The sequence below is a fragment of the Apium graveolens genome, chromosome 7 (genome assembly GCF_009905375.1).
Source record: "Apium graveolens cultivar Ventura chromosome 7, ASM990537v1, whole genome shotgun sequence".
Classification (NCBI taxonomy): domain Eukaryota; kingdom Viridiplantae; phylum Streptophyta; class Magnoliopsida; order Apiales; family Apiaceae; genus Apium; species Apium graveolens.
This window is the reverse complement of record NC_133653.1, coordinates 44,979,875-44,999,341: the sequence shown is the minus strand read 5'-3', so window position 1 is coordinate 44,999,341 and position 19,467 is coordinate 44,979,875. Positions and strand designations below refer to the sequence as shown.

Here is a 19,467-nt window from a genome sequence, read left to right as displayed (position 1 = left end):
TAGATAAATGTGGTTATCCGTTAAAGGCTACAAAAGACACTTACCAAATCTACTTAAGATGTTTTGGTGAATTATCATCAAGACTACAATATATTCCTAACAGAGAGTATTGTAATCAGTTTTTATTCATTAATATAAAAAATGTTCATTCTGTTGAGTTGTTTAAATCGATTGATTGTTTAAACTGTATTCACCTCCTCTATAGTTGATTTAAGGCCTAACAGATGGCAAACTCTGATAGTTAATTACTGATATCATCAATTACATCTAACAATTAATATTAATAAATAATTCATGAAATAAAAATTTTCTTTTTCATGTTACAATGACCCATGTCTTTTTACGGTTAAAATCGCTAAATTTTAGCCAAAAATCACCTATATTACATACTTTAAAATAGTCTTTAAACTATATTATTAGAGATTATTAGTGTTCTAAAAATCAATCATTTTGGACGAATACTCGGGTAAGTACTTGGAAATCGGTTGTGAACCGATTCGGATTTAAGCGAGTACTCGGATACTGAAAATGAGTACTCAAAAAATTGGCCGATTACTCGAATTTTGGATACGTAACCGAGTAGATTCGATTTTTGAGTTTTAGATACTTGGAGAATATACATAATTTATTTTAAAAAATATTTTAAATGTTAAAATAATAATATGTAAATTTTATTGATGTCAATTTCACCCTAAAAAAATCTGTTTCTTTATCGTATTTTCGGAATTTTTTGTTTATGATTTTATCGATTCACACGGTCTAATTTTCAGTTTGATGTCCTTCACACGACTTGAAACTTGGTAACCTGTTGATTCGAAGATAGATTTTTCTTGTTTGTGGTTTAATGTTTATATCCAAGGTTTCCGTTTAATGTTTGTAATAGTTAAAGTGTTTTTGTAATTAATTTTTATGTAATAGTTTTGGGGTTCTAATACTCTCATCTTACTTACATCTGTGATTATCTAACAATATATCTGAATAGAATTGATTCACTATTAGTGACTCCTTCTTTTAGGTTACGATGAAATATTTCGTAATTTTCGAATATTTATTTGATTGTATGATGTTCCTTCATACTTTCGAGAGTTCAAATTAAATTCCTTACGTATTCTAAGAGGTTGTTTGGTATGCAGCCAGGAATTTGAACTTTCTAGGAATTTATTTATGAAACACTTGTTTGGTTGTCAAAAAGAGAGGAAGTGGAATTACCTAGGGGGTTAAAATACCTACATAATACAGGAAGTTAATTACCCACTCCACCTTTGGTTATCCACACTTCCCATTCTCAAAAATAACCATATACACATTTGCTTATAATTATATATATACATGTGTATATATATATTTCCTGCATGTTAACCAAACAAAAAATTTCGTTTCCCATAAAATTTAAAAAGATAGGAAATATGATTTAACATGGCAAGTTAATTCCCAATGTATACCAAACAACACTAACATAATACAGTTTTTCCTCTACTTGTGCTTTAGGCGGAATTAGGCAGAATTATTATACTCTGTTGATGTATTTTCGAATTTTCGACAGAGGAGCTTTCTTTATCTATATTATACTATAATAATCGGAATGTGGTATAATTTGGTTCAACGGTTATCCCCTAATTTTGGTTATTAAAAAAATAAATAAATAGTGTTATATACTTGCTAAACTATTAAATTATTAAACTACTACACACGTAGTCTACTTATCCTTAGGGATGGTAAATTAATCCGATCCGACGGATATCCGATCCAAAATCCGAAGTTTTGGATATACCGAACCCGAAGATTTGTATTTGGATTTGGATTTCAACTATACCGAACTGATACCCGATCCGAAATCCGATCCAAACCCAAAACCCGATTAAAACCCGACACATTTATTATAGATTATATGTAATATTTTAGATGTAATACATATAATTTACATAGTTTTCTTGTATTACACTACTAGAAAAATGTCATCCGATGTCTTCGTGGGCGATGTTAAAGACCCCCCATTTAACATCGGTTTTAAACTGATGTGAAAGGGGACATATAACATCGATTTTAAATATGAAACCGATATCTATATCTTAATGTTAAATTTCTAATACACATCTATCATTTATATATTACTATAATATGATATTTTAATCAATTTAACATATGCTGGATAAGCAATAATTTTGCCTCTGACCGGTATAATTTAGCTAAAACTGGTGTTACTAATACTTTTGACATCGGTTTTCATAATAAAATGATGTTACTAATAGTTTTAACATCAGTTTTTAAAAAAAACTGATTTCTATAGTAGATAAAATTGATGTCTATCAGTATAATTAACATCACTATTTTGTAAGAAAACGTTGTCTAATGTACTCTTTATCATCGATGTTTTAATCTATTGTTGTGGTATTTAACATCAGTTTTTCTGGATGAACTGATGTATATATACTACTAAAACTGATGTTATTATTTTAAATTAACATCATTTTTCATTGAAATAAATGTTGCACATTTTAAAAATATAGATGCCAAAGAAATTTTCAAAAGAAGAAACTATTAAAATTAAACTCCAATTATCATTACCAAATCAAACCAATCAAGTCTTACAACAATGAAAAAACTAAAAACTTGTAATTCTCATAACTACGCCTATAATATCATCCATACATTGCTCAAACAAATGTATTCTGGTCACTGGTTCTTCAGGTATCAATGCAGCTGAGCTGGGTCGTCGAGTCCTAAAAATATGGGCATTTGCCTTCCCTGGGGTGTTATTTTTCTGCGCATGTCAAGGTCAAAAATCAATTCATCTAATGTTAATATCGCCAGCAGATATCAAACAAAGCAGCCAATTAAAAAAACCCTTAAATCCTAGAAGAAAGAAAATTACAAACCTCACTCTCACTATTATGCATAAGAGAATTCAATTTTAAACCAACTTTTATCAATTTTACAATCTCAATAGCATTGCCATTCATTAAGTCATTATGTTGCTACTAACAAACCTGGTAGATTATGCATCCAAATTTGATGTTCCAATGTCTGATTCTGACTTGTGAGTCATATCCTTTCTATCTTTCTTCTTATGTTGAAAAGCCTTGCATTACATCATTTGTCATCGTCACAAGTCTGTCAAATGGGCATTGTGTTTCATTTTGCAATCAATAATTCAGTACAAATTCAATGAAATAAGAGATAAGGTACAAAATCAGAGACCTAAAAGCAATATCCACAGACATATTAAATCATTCCTTCTTACAGTATATCCATATATCGAAAAGGATGATAAATGCTTTCTTGTACCTATGTTGTGCACCAAAATTCAGCCCACCATGGTAAATACCTGCTCCAGAAAGCCATGCAAAATGTATTGCTCGCCTCTATTTGATAAAGAAATGAAACTCACTGCCAGACAGGAATAAGAAAATTTATATATGTTTAAACGCTTATTTATATAAGAGGCCCATATTCGAATATCATTCGCTTACATTGCCAAGAAAAACAAATCGACAATGGTGATAATCAGATGGCTTGAATATGAATGTCTGAAATCTTAATAACCAAGATTTAAGTTTTCTTATTTTAAGTATTTTCAAGAGTGCCAAAATTATAGATTAATATTTAACCTTTGTCTCATAGCCCTTGACAGCTGTACATGCCTTGAAGAGCACTTCAATTATTTCCAACTGCAAAAAAATATAACATAAGATGTCATAGTAATAGGCATCTGCTGAATCATTTGCCCAACTAATAGGTATCTAAGAAAGTCATGATTTACAACATTAGAAAAATGATAATTTTGAACAACAAACTTCAAGCAGAGAATTGTAAGCATCTATATCAAATGTAATTAATGATTGTAAGAACATACCTCTGTGTCAGGATCTTTCAGTTTTATTAAAGCTTCTACAATTGCATAGTGACAAAGCTCGCAACTATGTTTACTCGTATGCTGAGAATTAAGAGCCACTTGTTCACAGAGATTAACCTTTTGACAGAAATCGGCAGGCTCTATGGAGGATATCTCCGAAAAGAAAAGAGGAGCATAGTAATCCACCAATACGAGACACTGCCAGAATAAAACAACACATGTAGTTGGATCAAGACGTACAAAATGACTAAACCTTGTATTCTCTTGCAACAGTACCAAGTTGTAGAAATTTGCCCCTAAATGCTCAGAAATATGCACCAACTGCATCACCATGCCTGCTATATTCTTATGGAAGTGGCTAGGTACAACTAATGTGATTCTCATTTATAATTACACTGTCATATATGTAGTAATAAAATAACCATAGAGTTCTTATATGTAGACCACAAAGGAGGGACACTCTAGCATTCATATAAAGGCAGCTATTTTATGGGTTATGGGATTCACACATCAATTATCAAGATAAAACAGTAATATCATAAAATGAAACCATGTCAAGCATCAAATACATAGCTATGTAAACACTTGAAAAAAATGGATAATCACAGGAGGTCGGGGAGGACTACCTACCAGCTATCAAGCACAAGTGGTTCAATGTCGAAAATAAGTTGATCTTTGTTATTTTAAGGAAAAATAAAAATATTTGGTGCTTACATTTAGCAAACAATACCTCTTCCTTAAGAGAGTACAACTGGGAGCAGGAACCGTGAAGAATGTGTATGATCTCCTCTTGCATTTTGTTTGTATCCAGGTAAGTCAGTGCCTCGGAAGTATATTCTTTACACAGTATGCAAACATTGTCATTATTTCCTATTTCGAGAGTATCATTTTCTGAGTCTTGGGTTACCTATAAAACTGTAGCAACAGAACCTAACCCTTCAATTTGTTTCTTGAATTTTAACTTCCACTAAGATCAAGGAACATCATAATTACGATTTGTGACAAAGACCGGTCAGTACATAACACAACATAGGCAAGGTTTTATCAACAGTCAAAAGCATCTATTCTTCATGTTATCATCAGGCATCTGTCAAACAAGGTAGATAGTCTTATGAACAAGGTAGCTGAATTGCACCTTTACATTTGTCCAACTAGCTACGTATGTAGGAGGAAAAACAACTAGAATGTACAGTGTTGATTCCTCCATATTGGTTGTCAGATGACTCTTTTTCAGAAGAATAGAGTCCAATTATGCTACACTGCAGCTAGGGAAGTTATTTATTTCGATAGCCTCCCATATGATTTGGATGGTGAGGAACAATTGAATGCATTCTTTTCGTGCCACGAAAACTAGCATATAAACAAACGCTGTGCAACTATTACATAAATAAACAAGCAACAGAGAAAAAAGAGTCAAATACGAGATCAGAAGTCGAGGTTTGCATTTGAAACCAACGCACTGTATATTAAACAGAAAATGAATCACATAAAATATCAAACAACACTAATATATAACTCACAACCCGAGAGCGCAACTTATTTAGCAACGAAACACTCCGCAAGAACACCATTTCTGAAACAAAAAATGCACCGTTTCATAATCACAACATCAACACACGAATACAGATCTGAATTGTCCGCATTAAAATTTAACAGGGGAAAATGAAGAGAAAAAAAACAAGATATTGAATTGCATACAATTGATTGGAAGGCCTTAAGATTCTCTAGTAGAGAATCTTAAGTAATAACTTACATTAGGTGATGATATAGACTCCAAATTACTGCCTTGCAAGACTCCAAATTTTCACTTGATCAAAAGTTAAAATAAAAAACAAAACATTATCCTCACTCCCTACCACAAAAAATAAATATGACTATACGTAAAGAAAAAATAAAAAAAATGCATTTGACACAATATACACAAGCATATACATTAAAATTGACACCCACATAAACAATTCAAATAATTACTCAACTTATTACAAAACTAATTAAAAATTAACATGCTCAAATCAAACAAGTGCTCAACTAATTAAAAAAAATTAGGGTTCCAAATCAACTATTTAAACTAATTGAAATTAACTGATTAAAATATTAGGTTTCAGATTCAACCCCTAATTTAAAAATTAGATTTTAAAGGTTACTCAATTCAAGTTTTGGCTTCCTTAAGCTTTAAACTTGGATTCTTACCTCTTTAAGACTTTTTCAATCTCCGAAGAAAAGAGAGCGGAGTTGGGGAGAACCGGTTTGGGGAGGGAGGTATTGGATCGAGGGACAAGAGAGAGTCGAGCACAAAGAGCATAGATAGTCGAGTTCTCCACTCAATGAATTGAATCAAGTTCTTCAGCAGAGAGAATAGAGAGAAGAGAGAGAGCTGGTTTGAAAGAGATAGAAATGAATGTTTTTTATTTTTTATTTATGTTTTAGATAAGGGAGGGGGACATTTGGATACTTAAAAAATTTCAAGGAAAAATGAGGGGGGTTTGAGAGGGAATGAAATATTTGGCTAAGGGGGAAAATGGGGAGGCGCGCTGAATCATTTTTTAAAACAAACTTACAACATCGGTTGGGCTAAAAAAATCGATGTCTATATTAACAAAAGACATCGGTTGATTAAAAACGATGTCTAAAAAACCTTTTACATCGGCTCCAGGAGTAACCGATGTCTAAAAGGCGATATCTATTCTACTTTTTCTAGTAGTGTTATTTGTGTAATAATATATTATTATCAATATTGTCAACACTTATTTAGTGAATTATAACTTTTTATATCAAAATCAGCTTTTATTATGTAGGATGTACTTTGTATATATTTATAAAAATAATAATTTGTGATAAAATACTAAATAATATGTTATCAACATATCTTAGATGTTACTCACTGTGTAAACCCGTACAATATAATGTGTTTAACTACTTATAATTAATATATTTTAATTTTAGCTATTATATAAATGTGATTAATAGTGTTTGTACGTATAAATAATATTAAATTTGACTACATTATTCGTAATTTTGGATATCCAAAAAATACCCGATTTGATCCGAAATCCGACGGATTTGGATTTGGATAATCCGAAAATATTTGGATTTGGATTTGGATTTGGATTTTACAATACCCAATCCGAACCCGACCCGTTGCCATCCCTACATATCCTATTAAATTACAATCACAACTTATCATATTATTAAAAAATAAATTAATAGCGTTATATATCCGTTAAACTACTAAATTATTAAACTACTAAATATAGTATACTTTTCCTACTAAAATACGACCACATGTTATTCTATTATTTTTTTTTACAAATTTATTATTATTATATATTTATATATATATTTTAAAATTATAATATGACGGGATAAATAAAAATTTAAAATATTAATGAGAACCACCAATCGGTGGCATTCCATCCCATTTCTTTACATATAAATAAATACTATAATAACCGGAACGAGGTATAATTTGGTTCAACGGTTATCACCTAATTTTGGTTATTAAAATAAATAAATAAATAGTGTTATATATCCGCTAAACTACTAAATTATTAAACTACTGCACACGTCCTCTACTTATCCTACTAAATTACAATCACAACTTATCATACTATTAAAAAATAGCGTTATATATCCGTTAAACTACTAAAATATTAAACTACTAGATACTATTACTTTTTATAAATTTATTATTATTATTATTATATATTTATATAAATATTTTTAAATTATAATATAACGGGATAAATAAAAATTTAAAATATTAAGGAGTGCATTGCACGGGATTTAACCTAGTACATGTAATAAACGTTTGTTGTCATAAAAACACAAAAAAATTTGACCTAAAAAATGCAACAAAAATTCCAGGGACACGCAAAATCTCCACATTTCCACACATTTATCTCAGAGTTCCGCATGGTTTTAGTTAAAGTGAAAAGTATCTTTGGAATAAACAAAGAAGACCCATAAATCAACTTAAGACACGCCTAATCAACTACTAATGACTTTGTCTTAATCCCTGATCAAACACAGCATACTCAAAAATGTCAGTTGCATTTATTATCAATCCAGCAAGTACCATATCAAGATTAAAGTACAGTTATCCCACAAACAGGGTGTTGTCAGAGAATCTTGGATTCCTTAACAAAAAAGATTCTGTTAAACCATTAGATTTGAAGATTCAAGTCAGACCAAAATCAAGATTCTTTAAATCACTTGGTGCAAAGTCATGTGCTGCCTCATCTTCAAGTTTTAATTTTGATATCAAGAACACTGGAGAGTATGAGAAAAAGACAGGGTTAGAGCAAAATGAGGCTTTGAACACTGGTGGATCTGATGTTAGTTTTGGGTAAATTCTTGAACTTCTTATTTTATGATTGAAGTAGCTAGTTTTTTCTTTTTAATAATGTAGGTAAAAGATAAATTTGTTTGACCTGTGCTTGTTTAGATAGCATTAGGGTTGCAACTTAAGTTCAACATGCTATTAAATGGGTTCGGTTTAGATTGGAGTTTGTTAATGGACTTTGTTTGAAAAATGTATTGCACTCGATAACTTGATATTCTATAGATAGAAGTAACATTTTGAGCTTGATTTGAGTTAAATTTGACTTGGACTGATTTATGAGTATTTGAGGTTGAAGTCTGAATCTTCTAAACAACGGTGGGTTTTATACTAGTTTGGCTGTTTGGGTAAAGTTTCGAAGTTGTATATTTTTTTTAGATTAGCTAGTTTTGTTTTGATTACATGCTAGTGCTTATTAATTTGGTCAAACTGTGTTCTGCTTAGATAGGATTGGTGCTGCACTTTGAGCATGCTACAAGATGGATTTAAACTTGATAGACTTTGTTTGATAGTAAATTCGATTCAGACTTGATACTTTAGGTTTTGACATTTGATAAATCTAGGTAAGATACAGACTCGAAGTTCTGTTTTATTCTGACACATAAGGTATTCAAGGCTTAAATCTCCTTGAAAGCTTAAGATCAATGAACTCTCTCTATATATATAGAATTTGAAATCAACTCATACTGAAATTGTGATCCTGTATATCTGCAGTACATTGCAATCTTTTGGTTTTTAAACCTGTCACTTTTAAATAGTATACCGGTACTAAACCATTCTGGTTTTATATTGTGGTTAATATCATGTTAATAAAATTAAATAATCAAGTGGCATACTTAAAATCATAAAAGTTACTCTTTTCCCTGAAAAAAAAAAAAAAACTCAAGTGGCAGATACTATCCGGCATATACTATCTGGATGTAGAGTGGCAGATACTATTCGGATTTATTTTATAGTCTTTAGCATTGATTCTTATTATTTTTCTCTTTTTTGTGTACACTGGCTTATAAAGTAGTGGCGTCGGGTCTGGTGGCAGTCAAGGAAATGGAGGAGGTAGACGGACTGGCACCAATGACGGCAGTGGAGGAGTAGGAGGAAGTGCAGATTGGGAAAAGGTTAAAGGGTGCTGTTGGTGGCTACTAGATACATGGAAATACCATTATCAATTGGCTCACCCAAGCTCATCATCAGCACTACTATTTTCAAGATTTTTGATGCCAATTGTAGAAGAAATAGTGGGGAAAGGAGCGCAAGATTTGGAGGGATTACTGATGCGACTATTAATGGCCATATGTTATCCTATGTTTGTAGCTATTCCCATAGCTCTTGCTGGATTTACAGCAGGACTGCAACAAATGCTGCTGTTGTTTACTGCCGGAGTGCTTGGATTTGTACTTGTAACCTTGTTTCTATTTGCCAAGTTTTATTTGCATATGCTGTAGTTACCAAGCTTTTGCAATTTTATTAATGATCAAATTTATATCTCTGTGGGGTTCCTCTCCAGTCATAAGAGGTAGAGAAAAAGCTCATGAGTGTGAATGGTTGTATGACAAGTACTTGATTTTTGTAAACATCGGGTTTTCCTTTTTATTTCCTACATGAATGATGATTTGTATAAATATTACGGCTAATGAACGATCTTCAGTGCACAAACGAGTATTGTCCATCTCCTTCGTCGAGGCAGCCACCATGACAGAATTCAATGCGACCGCAGCTTTTTCAGCCAACCTGCTCCTTTAAAATAAGCATAAAGCGCGGTTGATAAAAAAGCTGAATGGGGTAAATTTGGTAAATCAGTGCACCAACACTACTATAGGCGTCAGTTATTAGACCTGCAAACATCGATAAAAATTGTCGGTTATTTGAGATGGAGTTTTTGACAAATCCTCCATGTTTGCGTCTTGCTTCATTGTCAGGGCACAAGAAGGTCGCAGACATGAAGCTACATGTATCAGGGAGTTTGATAAGTTGATTGCAGCCGTGAAGGTCAGTAATGGATGAACTCAGCCATTCCTCCCAAGTCGAACTAATTTACACAAGCGTAATGCAAATTTAGCGGCAGTGGATAGAACGATCAGAAACAAGAAACACATAATTAACAAGTTGTAGGAAATCTGACGGAGATGCAAATTTTTGCTGAAATAAATAATCAGATAAAAATGTTTTAAAAGCCTTCAGAATTGTTAAAAGTGTCCACATTTGATTTCTTAAGCGTGAAATTCCTAAAATCGTTTATGTAGAATGGGCGTCCAAGAAATGGAAAATTTGCTGGAAGAAATTCATGTTAACATGGAACAGAGCTTTACTTGGCAGAAAATGAAAAACAAGAACAGAATTTCTATACGCTGATTTAAATGAAACTGTTTGGCATGAAATAAATTTACAAGTCAGCAAATCTGTTAAGAGCATATGAATAAATTTTTAAGAGATGCTGAAACTGCATAAATCCGCATGTCAATTTTGATCAGTCTCACTTCTGCGTGTGTGTGTAATGGCTGATGACTTTCTGCAAGAGAGAATTTTTGAAACAATGTAACATCGAGATACCTGAAATCTGCTCAAACTCTATTTCACAGACTTTGTAAATGAAAGGCTAGGTGCAGTACTGTTTCTGCAACATCTAGTTTGTTTTTTCGGGAAGGTGACATTTTTTCAAGTATAGGGGAGGGGGGGGGGAGAATCAATCTTTAGAACTCTTCCAGCACTAGGAGAACCTTCGCCCCTGCTTGTCCGGTCCTTTTTTTCCGCAAATTCTAGCTGTAACTACCAGTGCTAGCAATTTTGAAGATTGTGGAAGAATAATGAGACGCAGATAAAGGAAAAAATGGTGATTTGGGTATCAGTACTGGATAAATTTGAGAGCTGAATCTTAAAATAAAGTACTTCTTTCTATTTGACAATATAAATCTGGCAAGTGCCTGAGTTCAAAATATCTAGTAGATAAATCATGCCAATGAATTAGTTCTCTACATACAACCTAGTTACTGTAGCTAAATAACATAGTTATCTAGGTAGATGAATATAATCTATTGCCGAGGTTGGAGAGAAGTTATTGTCAAATGGCTGGATAATGAAAATTTTGAGTTGCTCAGTAAGTTATCAGCTTCAAGCAGACATCTCTCCATGAAAAAACCAGGTTGCTTAGGATGAGGTAGCTTCATGTTACTACTCAACATTAGAACCACCTGTGACATAACTGGCCTGTCCTTTGGATCATGTTGAACGCACAATAATCCGATTTGGATAGCTCGAAAAACTTCCATATGGTTACTAGACTCCAAGATCAACTCATCAATTACTTGCAAAAGTGTGTCTTCTTTGTAACTCATCCATGCCTAAAATCAAATTTATGTGAATTGTCAGTAGTGTGTAAATTGTCAGTAGCGTATAAGCCTCTAACAGAAGGATTTTCATAACATATTCATACTTACATGCCCTAAAAGGTTTAAGCTGTGATCAGGATGACTGAATAATCTGTTTTTTACTCCACTTACTATCTTTATTAGCAAAACACCAAAGCTATATACATCAGATTTTACAGAGAATTGTCCGTCAATAGCATACTCGGGTGACATGTAACCACTGCAGGAGATTAAAAGGTACAATGTACAATTATCAGTTCTCACAAAAAAGAAAAGCATATTACAGTCTTAGAAATTCTTACTATGTTCCGACCACCCTTGATGTACTTGCTTCAGTTTCGTTTCCTCCAAAACTTCTTGCTATGCCAAAGTCTGAAATCTTTGGATTGAGCTCATGATCCAGTAGAATGTTACTGGCTTTAAGATCTCTGTGTATAATTCTTAGCTTTGAATCTTGATGTAGATACATAAGTCCCCTGGCAATGCCATTTATTATGTTGTATCGTTTGGGCCAATCCATCGTATTTCTGTTCTTTTCATCTATTTATTTTTCATTAAATTAGATCAAAGTTGACTAGTACATTGAGACGTATGTATAAACCTCAGGAAAATAACAATGACATATTCACAGTAAAGATTACCATATCATATAATCAAGTTGGGCCATACCAAAAATGAACAAGTCTAGACTTTTGTTGGCCATGTATTCATAGATCAAAATCTTTTCTCCTTTCTCTGTGCAGCAACCATAAAGAGTCACAAGATTTCTGTGCTGAAGTTTGGCTATACATGAGACTTCATTTTTGAACTCATCTAATCCTTGACTTGAGTCCCTTGACAGCCTTTTGACGGCAATTTCTTGTCCATCATCCAATGTTCCCTAAAAATAGTTGTGATATGCATTTCTATACTTCAGCACACACTTCATAAATTAAACACCAACATATTTTCTCATTGCTAAATAGGCCGCTTGGGCACCAGGTATGTGGTTCCAAGAATTTTATGCTTCTATCTACAGTTAGTAATAGCTTCTTGATTTCCTTGGCACAGACACTTGTACTTGTTTCCAGTTATTAGGTACATGTATATATTATTTACTTTTGTGATTTAAACTCATTCCTGTACTGACACTAGTTGCAGATAATCTTATGCTACATAGAGTGATGGTGTGATACATTGCACAAATTTCTACATATAAAGCACATTGTATTTATCACTATATAATCACCTTGTAGACAAGCCCAAAGCCACCCTCTCCAAGTTTGTTATTGTTGGAGAAGTTACTTGTGGCATTTGCAACTATTTCGAACTCAAATAATGGCAGCTGCAGATCTTCATCCTCAACTTTGGTCAAGGCAACACTTTCCATACTAATTTCCAAGTTTTCTGCAATGTTTGAAGTAGAAAAAGATGCAAAGCAAGTAAGCAAAAACACAAATGGGCAATGATAGAGCATTCAAATGGTCTGCACAATTTAGAAGTCAGTATTTGTTCCCTTTTTGTAATTAGTTTTACCTTATTTCTAAGAAATTAGGCTCAGCATATTATCTGCTACTGATCAAATTTCTGTTCTTTCTTAATAAGTTGACATTTACCTAGTAGAAGTAAATAATTTACCTTGTTCCAGCGACTTTCTCTTCTTGAAGACTGTACGGAGAATTATGCCGAGTAGCACTACTATCGACATCACAGTAATTAGAATAACCTCTGTTTTCCTCTTTACTCCGGCACTCCAGCTTTTTACTTTAACAAAAAATGTAAAACTGAATGACAATTCTCACATGGCAACAAGGTTGAGGTAAAGTTTCTTCGACTATAATTTAAAAATGAGACCACACAAATATTTGCAGAAATAGCTTTACCTAGTTCAGAGGATGGCATTCTTACATAAATATCTCGTCCATCTTCTGCGTATTCTCTAATATCAGTTAGGTCACTGAACCATAAGAGACATCCATGTCCACCTCTTATGACATCTGCATTTGCATAAGCTGTACAAGAACAGTTTTTTATGCACAACCTCTTACATTCTTGAAGATTAATTGTCAGATCATACCAGGTGTGATGTGTGTCTGGCAACTTAACACCCGAATATTTGACAAAGCCCTCCTTAGTCCCACAGACTAGACTAGTTCTGTGGATGCATCCATCAGACCAATCTGCTGCTTTCCACTTCTCCGGGAATTTAGGAACAAATCCTCTTAAGCATTCACATCTTGGTGTGTTTTCTATGTTACATATTCCATAAGCACCGCATAATCCATAACGATCACAGTCAGTGTCCTGTAGACTGAGGTAAACAATCCAATTTTGTTGTTGATCATTCCACACAAGAAGTTTTGGTTCTCCACCCGGAGTCAGTACGAGCCTTATAAACACAGAAGTTTGATTGATGAGGTCAAAGCCAAAATATATTTCCTTGTCATCTAGAACGAACCTGTATTTATAAATTCCATTTGGGTTATAATCGGGGATGCCACCAAGTTTATAACCATTCCATAGTCCATTCCTTGACCAAATCACCGAACCTTTCCACAAAACAAATTGTGGGAAACCATTGAAATCAAGCCGATAGGTAAAACCACCCAGGGACGGATCATCAACACTTTTCCACGACGTATAGTACCTCTCTACACCACTTACCAGGTCTATTCCAAACTTCATCCCAGGTAGCATACTGTCTCCGGGATAATCAAAGCTCTGCCATATAAAATCTTCGACGTTGTTGATAACATGATCTGCATCCCTTAAAACCAAATTCCCTGTATCTAAGAGCTGGACAGCAGGTTTCTTCATAGATTGTGACGCATTCACCGACCAAATAATCCCATCACTACTATTAAAACTTTGCAGAGCAATTCCCTTGTCATTGATCAGTACCACGCCTGAGGTATTCGAAAGAGGATGATCTCTATTAGCAACCCATACAACTGTCCTATCCGATATTTTCTTGTACCATATACCAAGATATCGATTTGTCGAAGTGCCTGGACTAAAAAATCCAAGTTCGAATTCTCCACCTGCTGATATAATGGTGTCACCATCTTTAAGTGTCTGATGTGCTCTGATGGTGTCAACAGCTGTTGATTTCATCAGGGTAGAGGATAAAATAGACCAAACCAAAATGGTGGCAATATACATTGTACTGCAAACTTGCAAAAGGTATAAAATGTTGATAGAATGTAATAAAAGTATCATGATCAGAGTGAATAACAAGTATACAAACCTTTTCAAACTGAAAAATGAATATAGTGACCTGTAGTCTATAAGTCTTGGCTTAAAAAAGTAGAAGAAAGACCTGTAGTCTAAAGTCTTTGACATCAATTTTGCAGCAGTCAATTGTTGCTACTTTGAATATCATACATAAATCAACACGTATAATCATTACAATCGGTGACAATTCCACGACCAACAAATTTGTACAGTAAATTTGCTGTTAGAACTTATTGTGTTATTGTAGATGTTCAGATGTTCAGGTTGATTTAATTACATGATCAAGTCCTGATAGAGGAAGAAGATAAAGTACTGACAAGACTCACAAGACCAGTGAATAAATCGTGTATTTCTTAATTACATCTTCCCTATTGTCAAAAAAATAAAAAATTACATAAATTACCATTAATACCACCTTCTAAACCCGTGAAAGACACGCAGACCTTCTTATATATTAATTTTAGTATTATATATTAATTTTAGTATTTTTATATTTAATAAATATATTTTATAAATATTTGTAGCTGGCAAATATGGTTATATTTATTAGAAAAATTATGTAAGAACGTGTAATATTCAAAGTGGCGGTAGTATAAAGGAAAATGCTATTTTAAGTTTCTTCTCTGCTAAGATAAATGATTTGAATCAACCACACAATAAGAATTGACCAAAATAATTAAAGTGGAGTATGATTATTAGTAATGATGACTACTAAACATTTAATACCAAGACGTTTTTAGTTTTTAACGGTAATGAAAATTCTAAAATTATCGTGAAATAGGCGATAAGTCATTATGTGCGTCGTTATATACTCATCACGTTGAAATATTATCAGTATAGACTACTTCCCCAAGCAATTCACGGGCATACTTGACGTCACATATTATGTGCTTATGGTAGTATATATTGATTCTAAATTATTTATTCATATATATTATTTTATGTTCATAATTTTGTACTAATTATCGATTCATAGAGAATGATTTTTCGCTTTTGTTATAAGACCGTGAATGGATATATATATATATATATATATATATAAGTAAAGTGAATAATCTTCTCTTTTAAATCTTTTTATCTCAAATCTATTTCTTTATGATCTCCTTCCATAGATGACTAAAAAATGTACCAAGTTATTTTTGTATCGGCTTACACCCTTAACATTTTGCTCATGTCAGGATAAACCTGACTATTTGATTGTGTTATGAGATATATATATATATATATATATATATATATATATATATATATATTGGGTGCCCTTCCACAGGCACAGGTGGTTCTAATAACCACTTGCCGCATTGTTATATTGCGGGTGTATAACAACTTTGCTTCAATGCGGGCAACGCAATGTTACATTGCGGGAATACATCAGCTTTGACTCAATGCTGCCTACGCAATGCTTCATTGCTGCAAATAATTTAGTTATATTTTTAAATAATTGTAAAATAATAGATAATAAATATATAAATAATTTTAATTGATGTTTAAATTCCTAATTTATTTATTGTTTGGTTGTTATATTTTTATTTTGTATTAATATATTTCTATTAATAAATTCTTTATTTTAACAAACTATGACTTAAAATTTGCGAAATTACAAAACAGCCCCTGCTGCCGCAATGACCCATTGCTGCTTCCGCAATGAGCCATTGCGGCAGACGAGACCCGGGTTTAACCCGTTTCTTCTTGAAATCCCTAATTTCATAATAACAAAAACCTAATTCAGCGACAGGGGGCGATTTCAGGCGATTTCAACCCATTACTCAGGCGATTCAGCTACTCAGGTATGATACACACATATACATACACGTATACACACACACACACACAGTTACATACTACTGCAATGGGTCATTGCTGCTTTCGCAATGAGCCCTAGATATAAGTGAATATTGTGTCTGTTTTGGTGTTGATTAGTCGATGTTGCATTACTCGATGTTGCCTTATTGATTACTCGATGATTAGGTCCAACCTTGTTTTTTAATTTTGCCAAAAAATATTATCCATTATGTTTTTTGAATTGCCAAAAATATATGTCTTGGTTGTTGGTAACGATTATGTCGGTTTCCATGGGATGTTGAGTACTCACTAGTGATGGTGTTATGTATATGTTTACTTTATAAGAATTTTCAGATTTTATTGAAAGTATGTTACTTCTTTTTACTATTGTGTGTCTTATACATATTCGAGTATGTTATTCGAGTCTGAGGTACTACTCTTTAGTTTTAGAACTTTACTTTTTTTACTATTGTGTGTCTTATACATATTCGAGTATGTTATTCGAGTAGTCTAACTCTTTAATTTTACAGATGTATATAATGTTTGGTACTCAATGCATTTGTAGGTTGCTGCTACTGCTATCCCTGTTACTCCTACTACAGAGCGCACTTTTAGGAGTTCTCCTGTTACTCCTGCTACTGAGTTGACTCCACTTGCAGGTGGCATGGTAAAATTTGGTAGTCGTAGTGATTTTATTCCTGATAGTTTGAGGATGATTCTTGATGTACGTATGTTGAATCATTCCATTTTTTATGTTTAATTCTTGCAGTACGTATTTTGATGCATTTCTATATGCTTAATGTTTTTTGTCATGAATATGTGTTTGATTTGATGCTTTTGAAATGTATTTGCAGATGGACACTGATGAAGACAAGTTGAAGGGTAGACTGAGGTGGGGTGGCCCTGGGCGGCGTGCTGATATGACGAGGCCATTGAAAAACATGAAGGTTTTTTTGGCTATACAAGCACTGGTAGGGTAACAAGAATAATTTTATTTGGAGAGATCACAGAGGCACTGCTGAGCTTACTTGGGATTTTGTCCAGACCTTAAAGCCGGAATATGATGTAGACAGCAATGTCGTGGATGCCTATATAGAGTTGTTGAAGGTTAGGGAGTCCATCTCGGGTCTGGAGCCCATGGCTAAAAAGTTCTTCTTTAACTTCAGTTTTTTCGTGCAACTGTTGTTAAAAGATTATTGCAAGAACGTGAAGGTAAAACAAAAAGTACTTTTTAGTTCATGCGTTACTAAGTTAATGATAATTGATAAATAAAAAGTAAGTTAACTCTTTATTGATAAAGTAAGTTAATGATAATTCATAACTTTAAAAAGTAAGAAATGATAATCGATGATAATTGATAACTCTTTGATTTTGTAGTTCATTTGATCTTTTATAATTATTTCAATGTTGCAGGCCCATTCCGAAGCTGAACTCTCAGATGTGTAGTTGGCCGGTCTGCATTTTTTATATGATTCATATGCAGTCCAGCGCATTGGGCCACGATTATTGGATTGTGACTTTGCTTTCTACCCTTGCTGCAATGATGCTCACTGGTTTTTGTTCATTCTGGACATTAAACAACAGAAGCTCCTTTTAATTGATCCTCTAACTGAATGGGGGGATAGTTTTAAGAGTATTTACTCTCGATATATATATATGCCATGGTATTCTATGTTCTTTGTAATTACTTTACTAGTCAATTTATATACACTTGTCATTGTTGGTTACTAATTATATGAAACCAAACCTTTCTAGGAGTGCATAGTGCCAACTATGTTGCATTACTTGGATCCTTCCATATTTTATGGACATAAGATGAAGGTTCATTTCGTACAGGAACGACCGATGCAGTCCAATACCCATGATTGTGGCGTGTACGTGTGCAAGTACATGGATGCTATACTTAATGGCATATCGTTGAGAGATGCTGTTTGGGAGCCTGCATTGGGTATTTGGACATTCCGGTATCGGCTTAAACCTCCTTCAGATATTGTGTCTCCAAAGCCTTTTGGGAGTTCTCAATAAATTTCTTCAAACCGGTAGATGATTGCACATATTCATCAAAAAAAGAATTTGTAGACTTGCTTCTTGAAGTTGTAGTCATGCCGACGGAAAAATGTTGCTTCGTGTAAGCACCAATTCATTGAGTTCTAATAGCATACATGTCATTTAACCAAGCATGATCCTCACGATCGTACTTCTCGACTAATTGCACCCATCTACCTTCAAATTCTGTAGGTGTCAATGACTTGTACACACATGCATTAAACTCTGTTTTGAAGTCCGGATAATTTGTGTACAAATAAGACAACTTCTTGGGAAACTTACTACTTATATGCCATGTACAATATGTATGCTTTGTTTGTGGCATAGGCATGACCTCGGCAATGGCATTTCCCAATACAATGTCTTGATCAGTAATTATTGTTCGAGGCAGTTTATTGTCGACGGCTTCCAACCATGTCCTCAAAACCCACTTATACGATGCCACAATCTCATCCTTTACGAGTGCAAATCCAAATAGTATATTTTGATAATAGTGGTTTACGCCCGTAATAGGTATGAAAGGCATACTTATTCATCCGGTAAGTTGAATCGAACGTAACCACATCACCAAAATTCTTGTACGCGTTCATGGACCGCGGATCAACCCACACCAAACCCCGTACACGATTCTCATCATCTACATCCACCCGATAAAAGAAATTACCAAAACTATTTTCTTATCATTCTCGTAGCAAAAGTAATCCGCACTCCGCATCACCCGAATCAAAGACTCGGCGCCGAATATCACGTATGACATTACGTACGTCTTGATTAGAAAAGCCAAGATTTTCAACACCCCCCTTTGTCTCGCTAAGAAACTTCATTACTTTGCTCGTCTCAATTCCCGATTTGTTAAACAACTCAATCAATGA

The 19,467-nt window shown here is 33.5% G+C and overlaps 4 protein-coding genes across 6 annotated transcripts; 1 reads left to right on the top strand and 3 right to left on the bottom strand.

Annotated features, from left to right (window-relative positions):
• Positions 1-2,570: 2,570 nt before the first annotated feature.
• LOC141675064 (uncharacterized) lies at positions 2,571-5,419 on the bottom strand. Of its 2 annotated transcripts, XM_074481778.1 has the most exons (6): positions 4,584-5,419; positions 3,854-4,051; positions 3,609-3,668; positions 3,286-3,387; positions 2,988-3,111; positions 2,571-2,761 (listed from the first exon to the last, which is right to left on the bottom strand). In XM_074481778.1, the coding sequence occupies exons 1-4, from the start codon at positions 4,647-4,649 to the stop codon at positions 3,385-3,387; spliced, it is 327 nt and encodes a 108-aa protein (XP_074337879.1). In that variant the 5' UTR covers positions 4,650-5,419; the 3' UTR covers positions 2,571-2,761; positions 2,988-3,111; positions 3,286-3,384. The 2 variants fall into 2 exon arrangements, with proteins under 2 accessions (XP_074337879.1, XP_074337878.1); XM_074481777.1 differs by lacking the exon at positions 4,584-5,419 and having other exon boundaries at positions 3,854-4,303.
• A 2,333-nt stretch (positions 5,420-7,752) lies between these two features.
• On the top strand, positions 7,753-9,789 carry LOC141671956 (uncharacterized). Of its 2 annotated transcripts, none has more exons than XM_074478423.1 (2): positions 7,753-8,198; positions 9,208-9,789. In XM_074478423.1, exons 1-2 carry the CDS (start codon positions 7,894-7,896, stop codon positions 9,632-9,634), a joined length of 732 nt encoding a protein of 243 aa, XP_074334524.1. In that variant the 5' UTR covers positions 7,753-7,893; the 3' UTR covers positions 9,635-9,789. The 2 variants fall into 2 exon arrangements, with proteins under 2 accessions (XP_074334524.1, XP_074334523.1); XM_074478422.1 differs by having other exon boundaries at positions 7,756-8,198; positions 9,205-9,789.
• Positions 9,790-11,050: 1,261 nt separating this feature from the next.
• Positions 11,051-15,059, bottom strand: LOC141670569 (G-type lectin S-receptor-like serine/threonine-protein kinase At4g27290). The gene is made up of 7 exons (XM_074476500.1): positions 13,417-15,059; positions 13,172-13,297; positions 12,783-12,940; positions 12,224-12,434; positions 11,857-12,094; positions 11,624-11,774; positions 11,051-11,527 (listed from the first exon to the last, which is right to left on the bottom strand). The coding sequence occupies exons 1-7, from the start codon at positions 14,873-14,875 to the stop codon at positions 11,219-11,221; spliced, it is 2,652 nt and encodes an 883-aa protein (XP_074332601.1). The 5' UTR covers positions 14,876-15,059; the 3' UTR covers positions 11,051-11,218.
• Positions 15,060-18,689: 3,630 nt separating this feature from the next.
• Positions 18,690-19,121, bottom strand: LOC141673559 (protein FAR1-RELATED SEQUENCE 5-like). The gene has a single exon (XM_074480310.1). The coding sequence runs from the start codon at positions 19,119-19,121 to the stop codon at positions 18,690-18,692; it is 432 nt and encodes a 143-aa protein (XP_074336411.1).
• Positions 19,122-19,467: the final 346 nt, after the last annotated feature.

What these genes read in the sequence shown, in the direction of transcription:
- LOC141675064 (XM_074481777.1), bottom strand. Translation starts at nt 4,237, where the DNA reads ATGAGAATCACATTAGTTGTACCTAGCCACTTCCATAAGAATATAGCA. An exon ending in TGAAAGATCCTGACACAGAG is followed by an intron (nt 3,669 to 3,853) that starts GTATGTTCTTAC and finishes ATTTTTTTGCAG; the next exon opens with TTGGAAATAATTGAAGTGCT.
- LOC141671956 (XM_074478422.1), top strand. Translation starts at nt 7,894, where the DNA reads ATGTCAGTTGCATTTATTATCAATCCAGCAAGTACCATATCAAGATTA. An exon ending in GGATCTGATGTTAGTTTTGG is followed by an intron (nt 8,199 to 9,204) that starts GTAAATTCTTGA and finishes TGGCTTATAAAG; the next exon opens with TAGTGGCGTCGGGTCTGGTG.
- LOC141670569 (XM_074476500.1), bottom strand. Translation starts at nt 14,875, where the DNA reads ATGTCAAAGACTTTAGACTACAGGTCTTTCTTCTACTTTTTTAAGCCA. An exon ending in AATGCCATCCTCTGAACTAG is followed by an intron (nt 13,298 to 13,416) that starts GTAAAGCTATTT and finishes TTTTTGTTAAAG; the next exon opens with TAAAAAGCTGGAGTGCCGGA. An exon ending in GCTTTGGGCTTGTCTACAAG is followed by an intron (nt 12,435 to 12,782) that starts GTGATTATATAG and finishes AACTATTTTTAG; the next exon opens with GGAACATTGGATGATGGACA.
- LOC141673559 (XM_074480310.1), bottom strand. Translation starts at nt 19,121, where the DNA reads ATGCCTTTCATACCTATTACGGGCGTAAACCACTATTATCAAAATATA.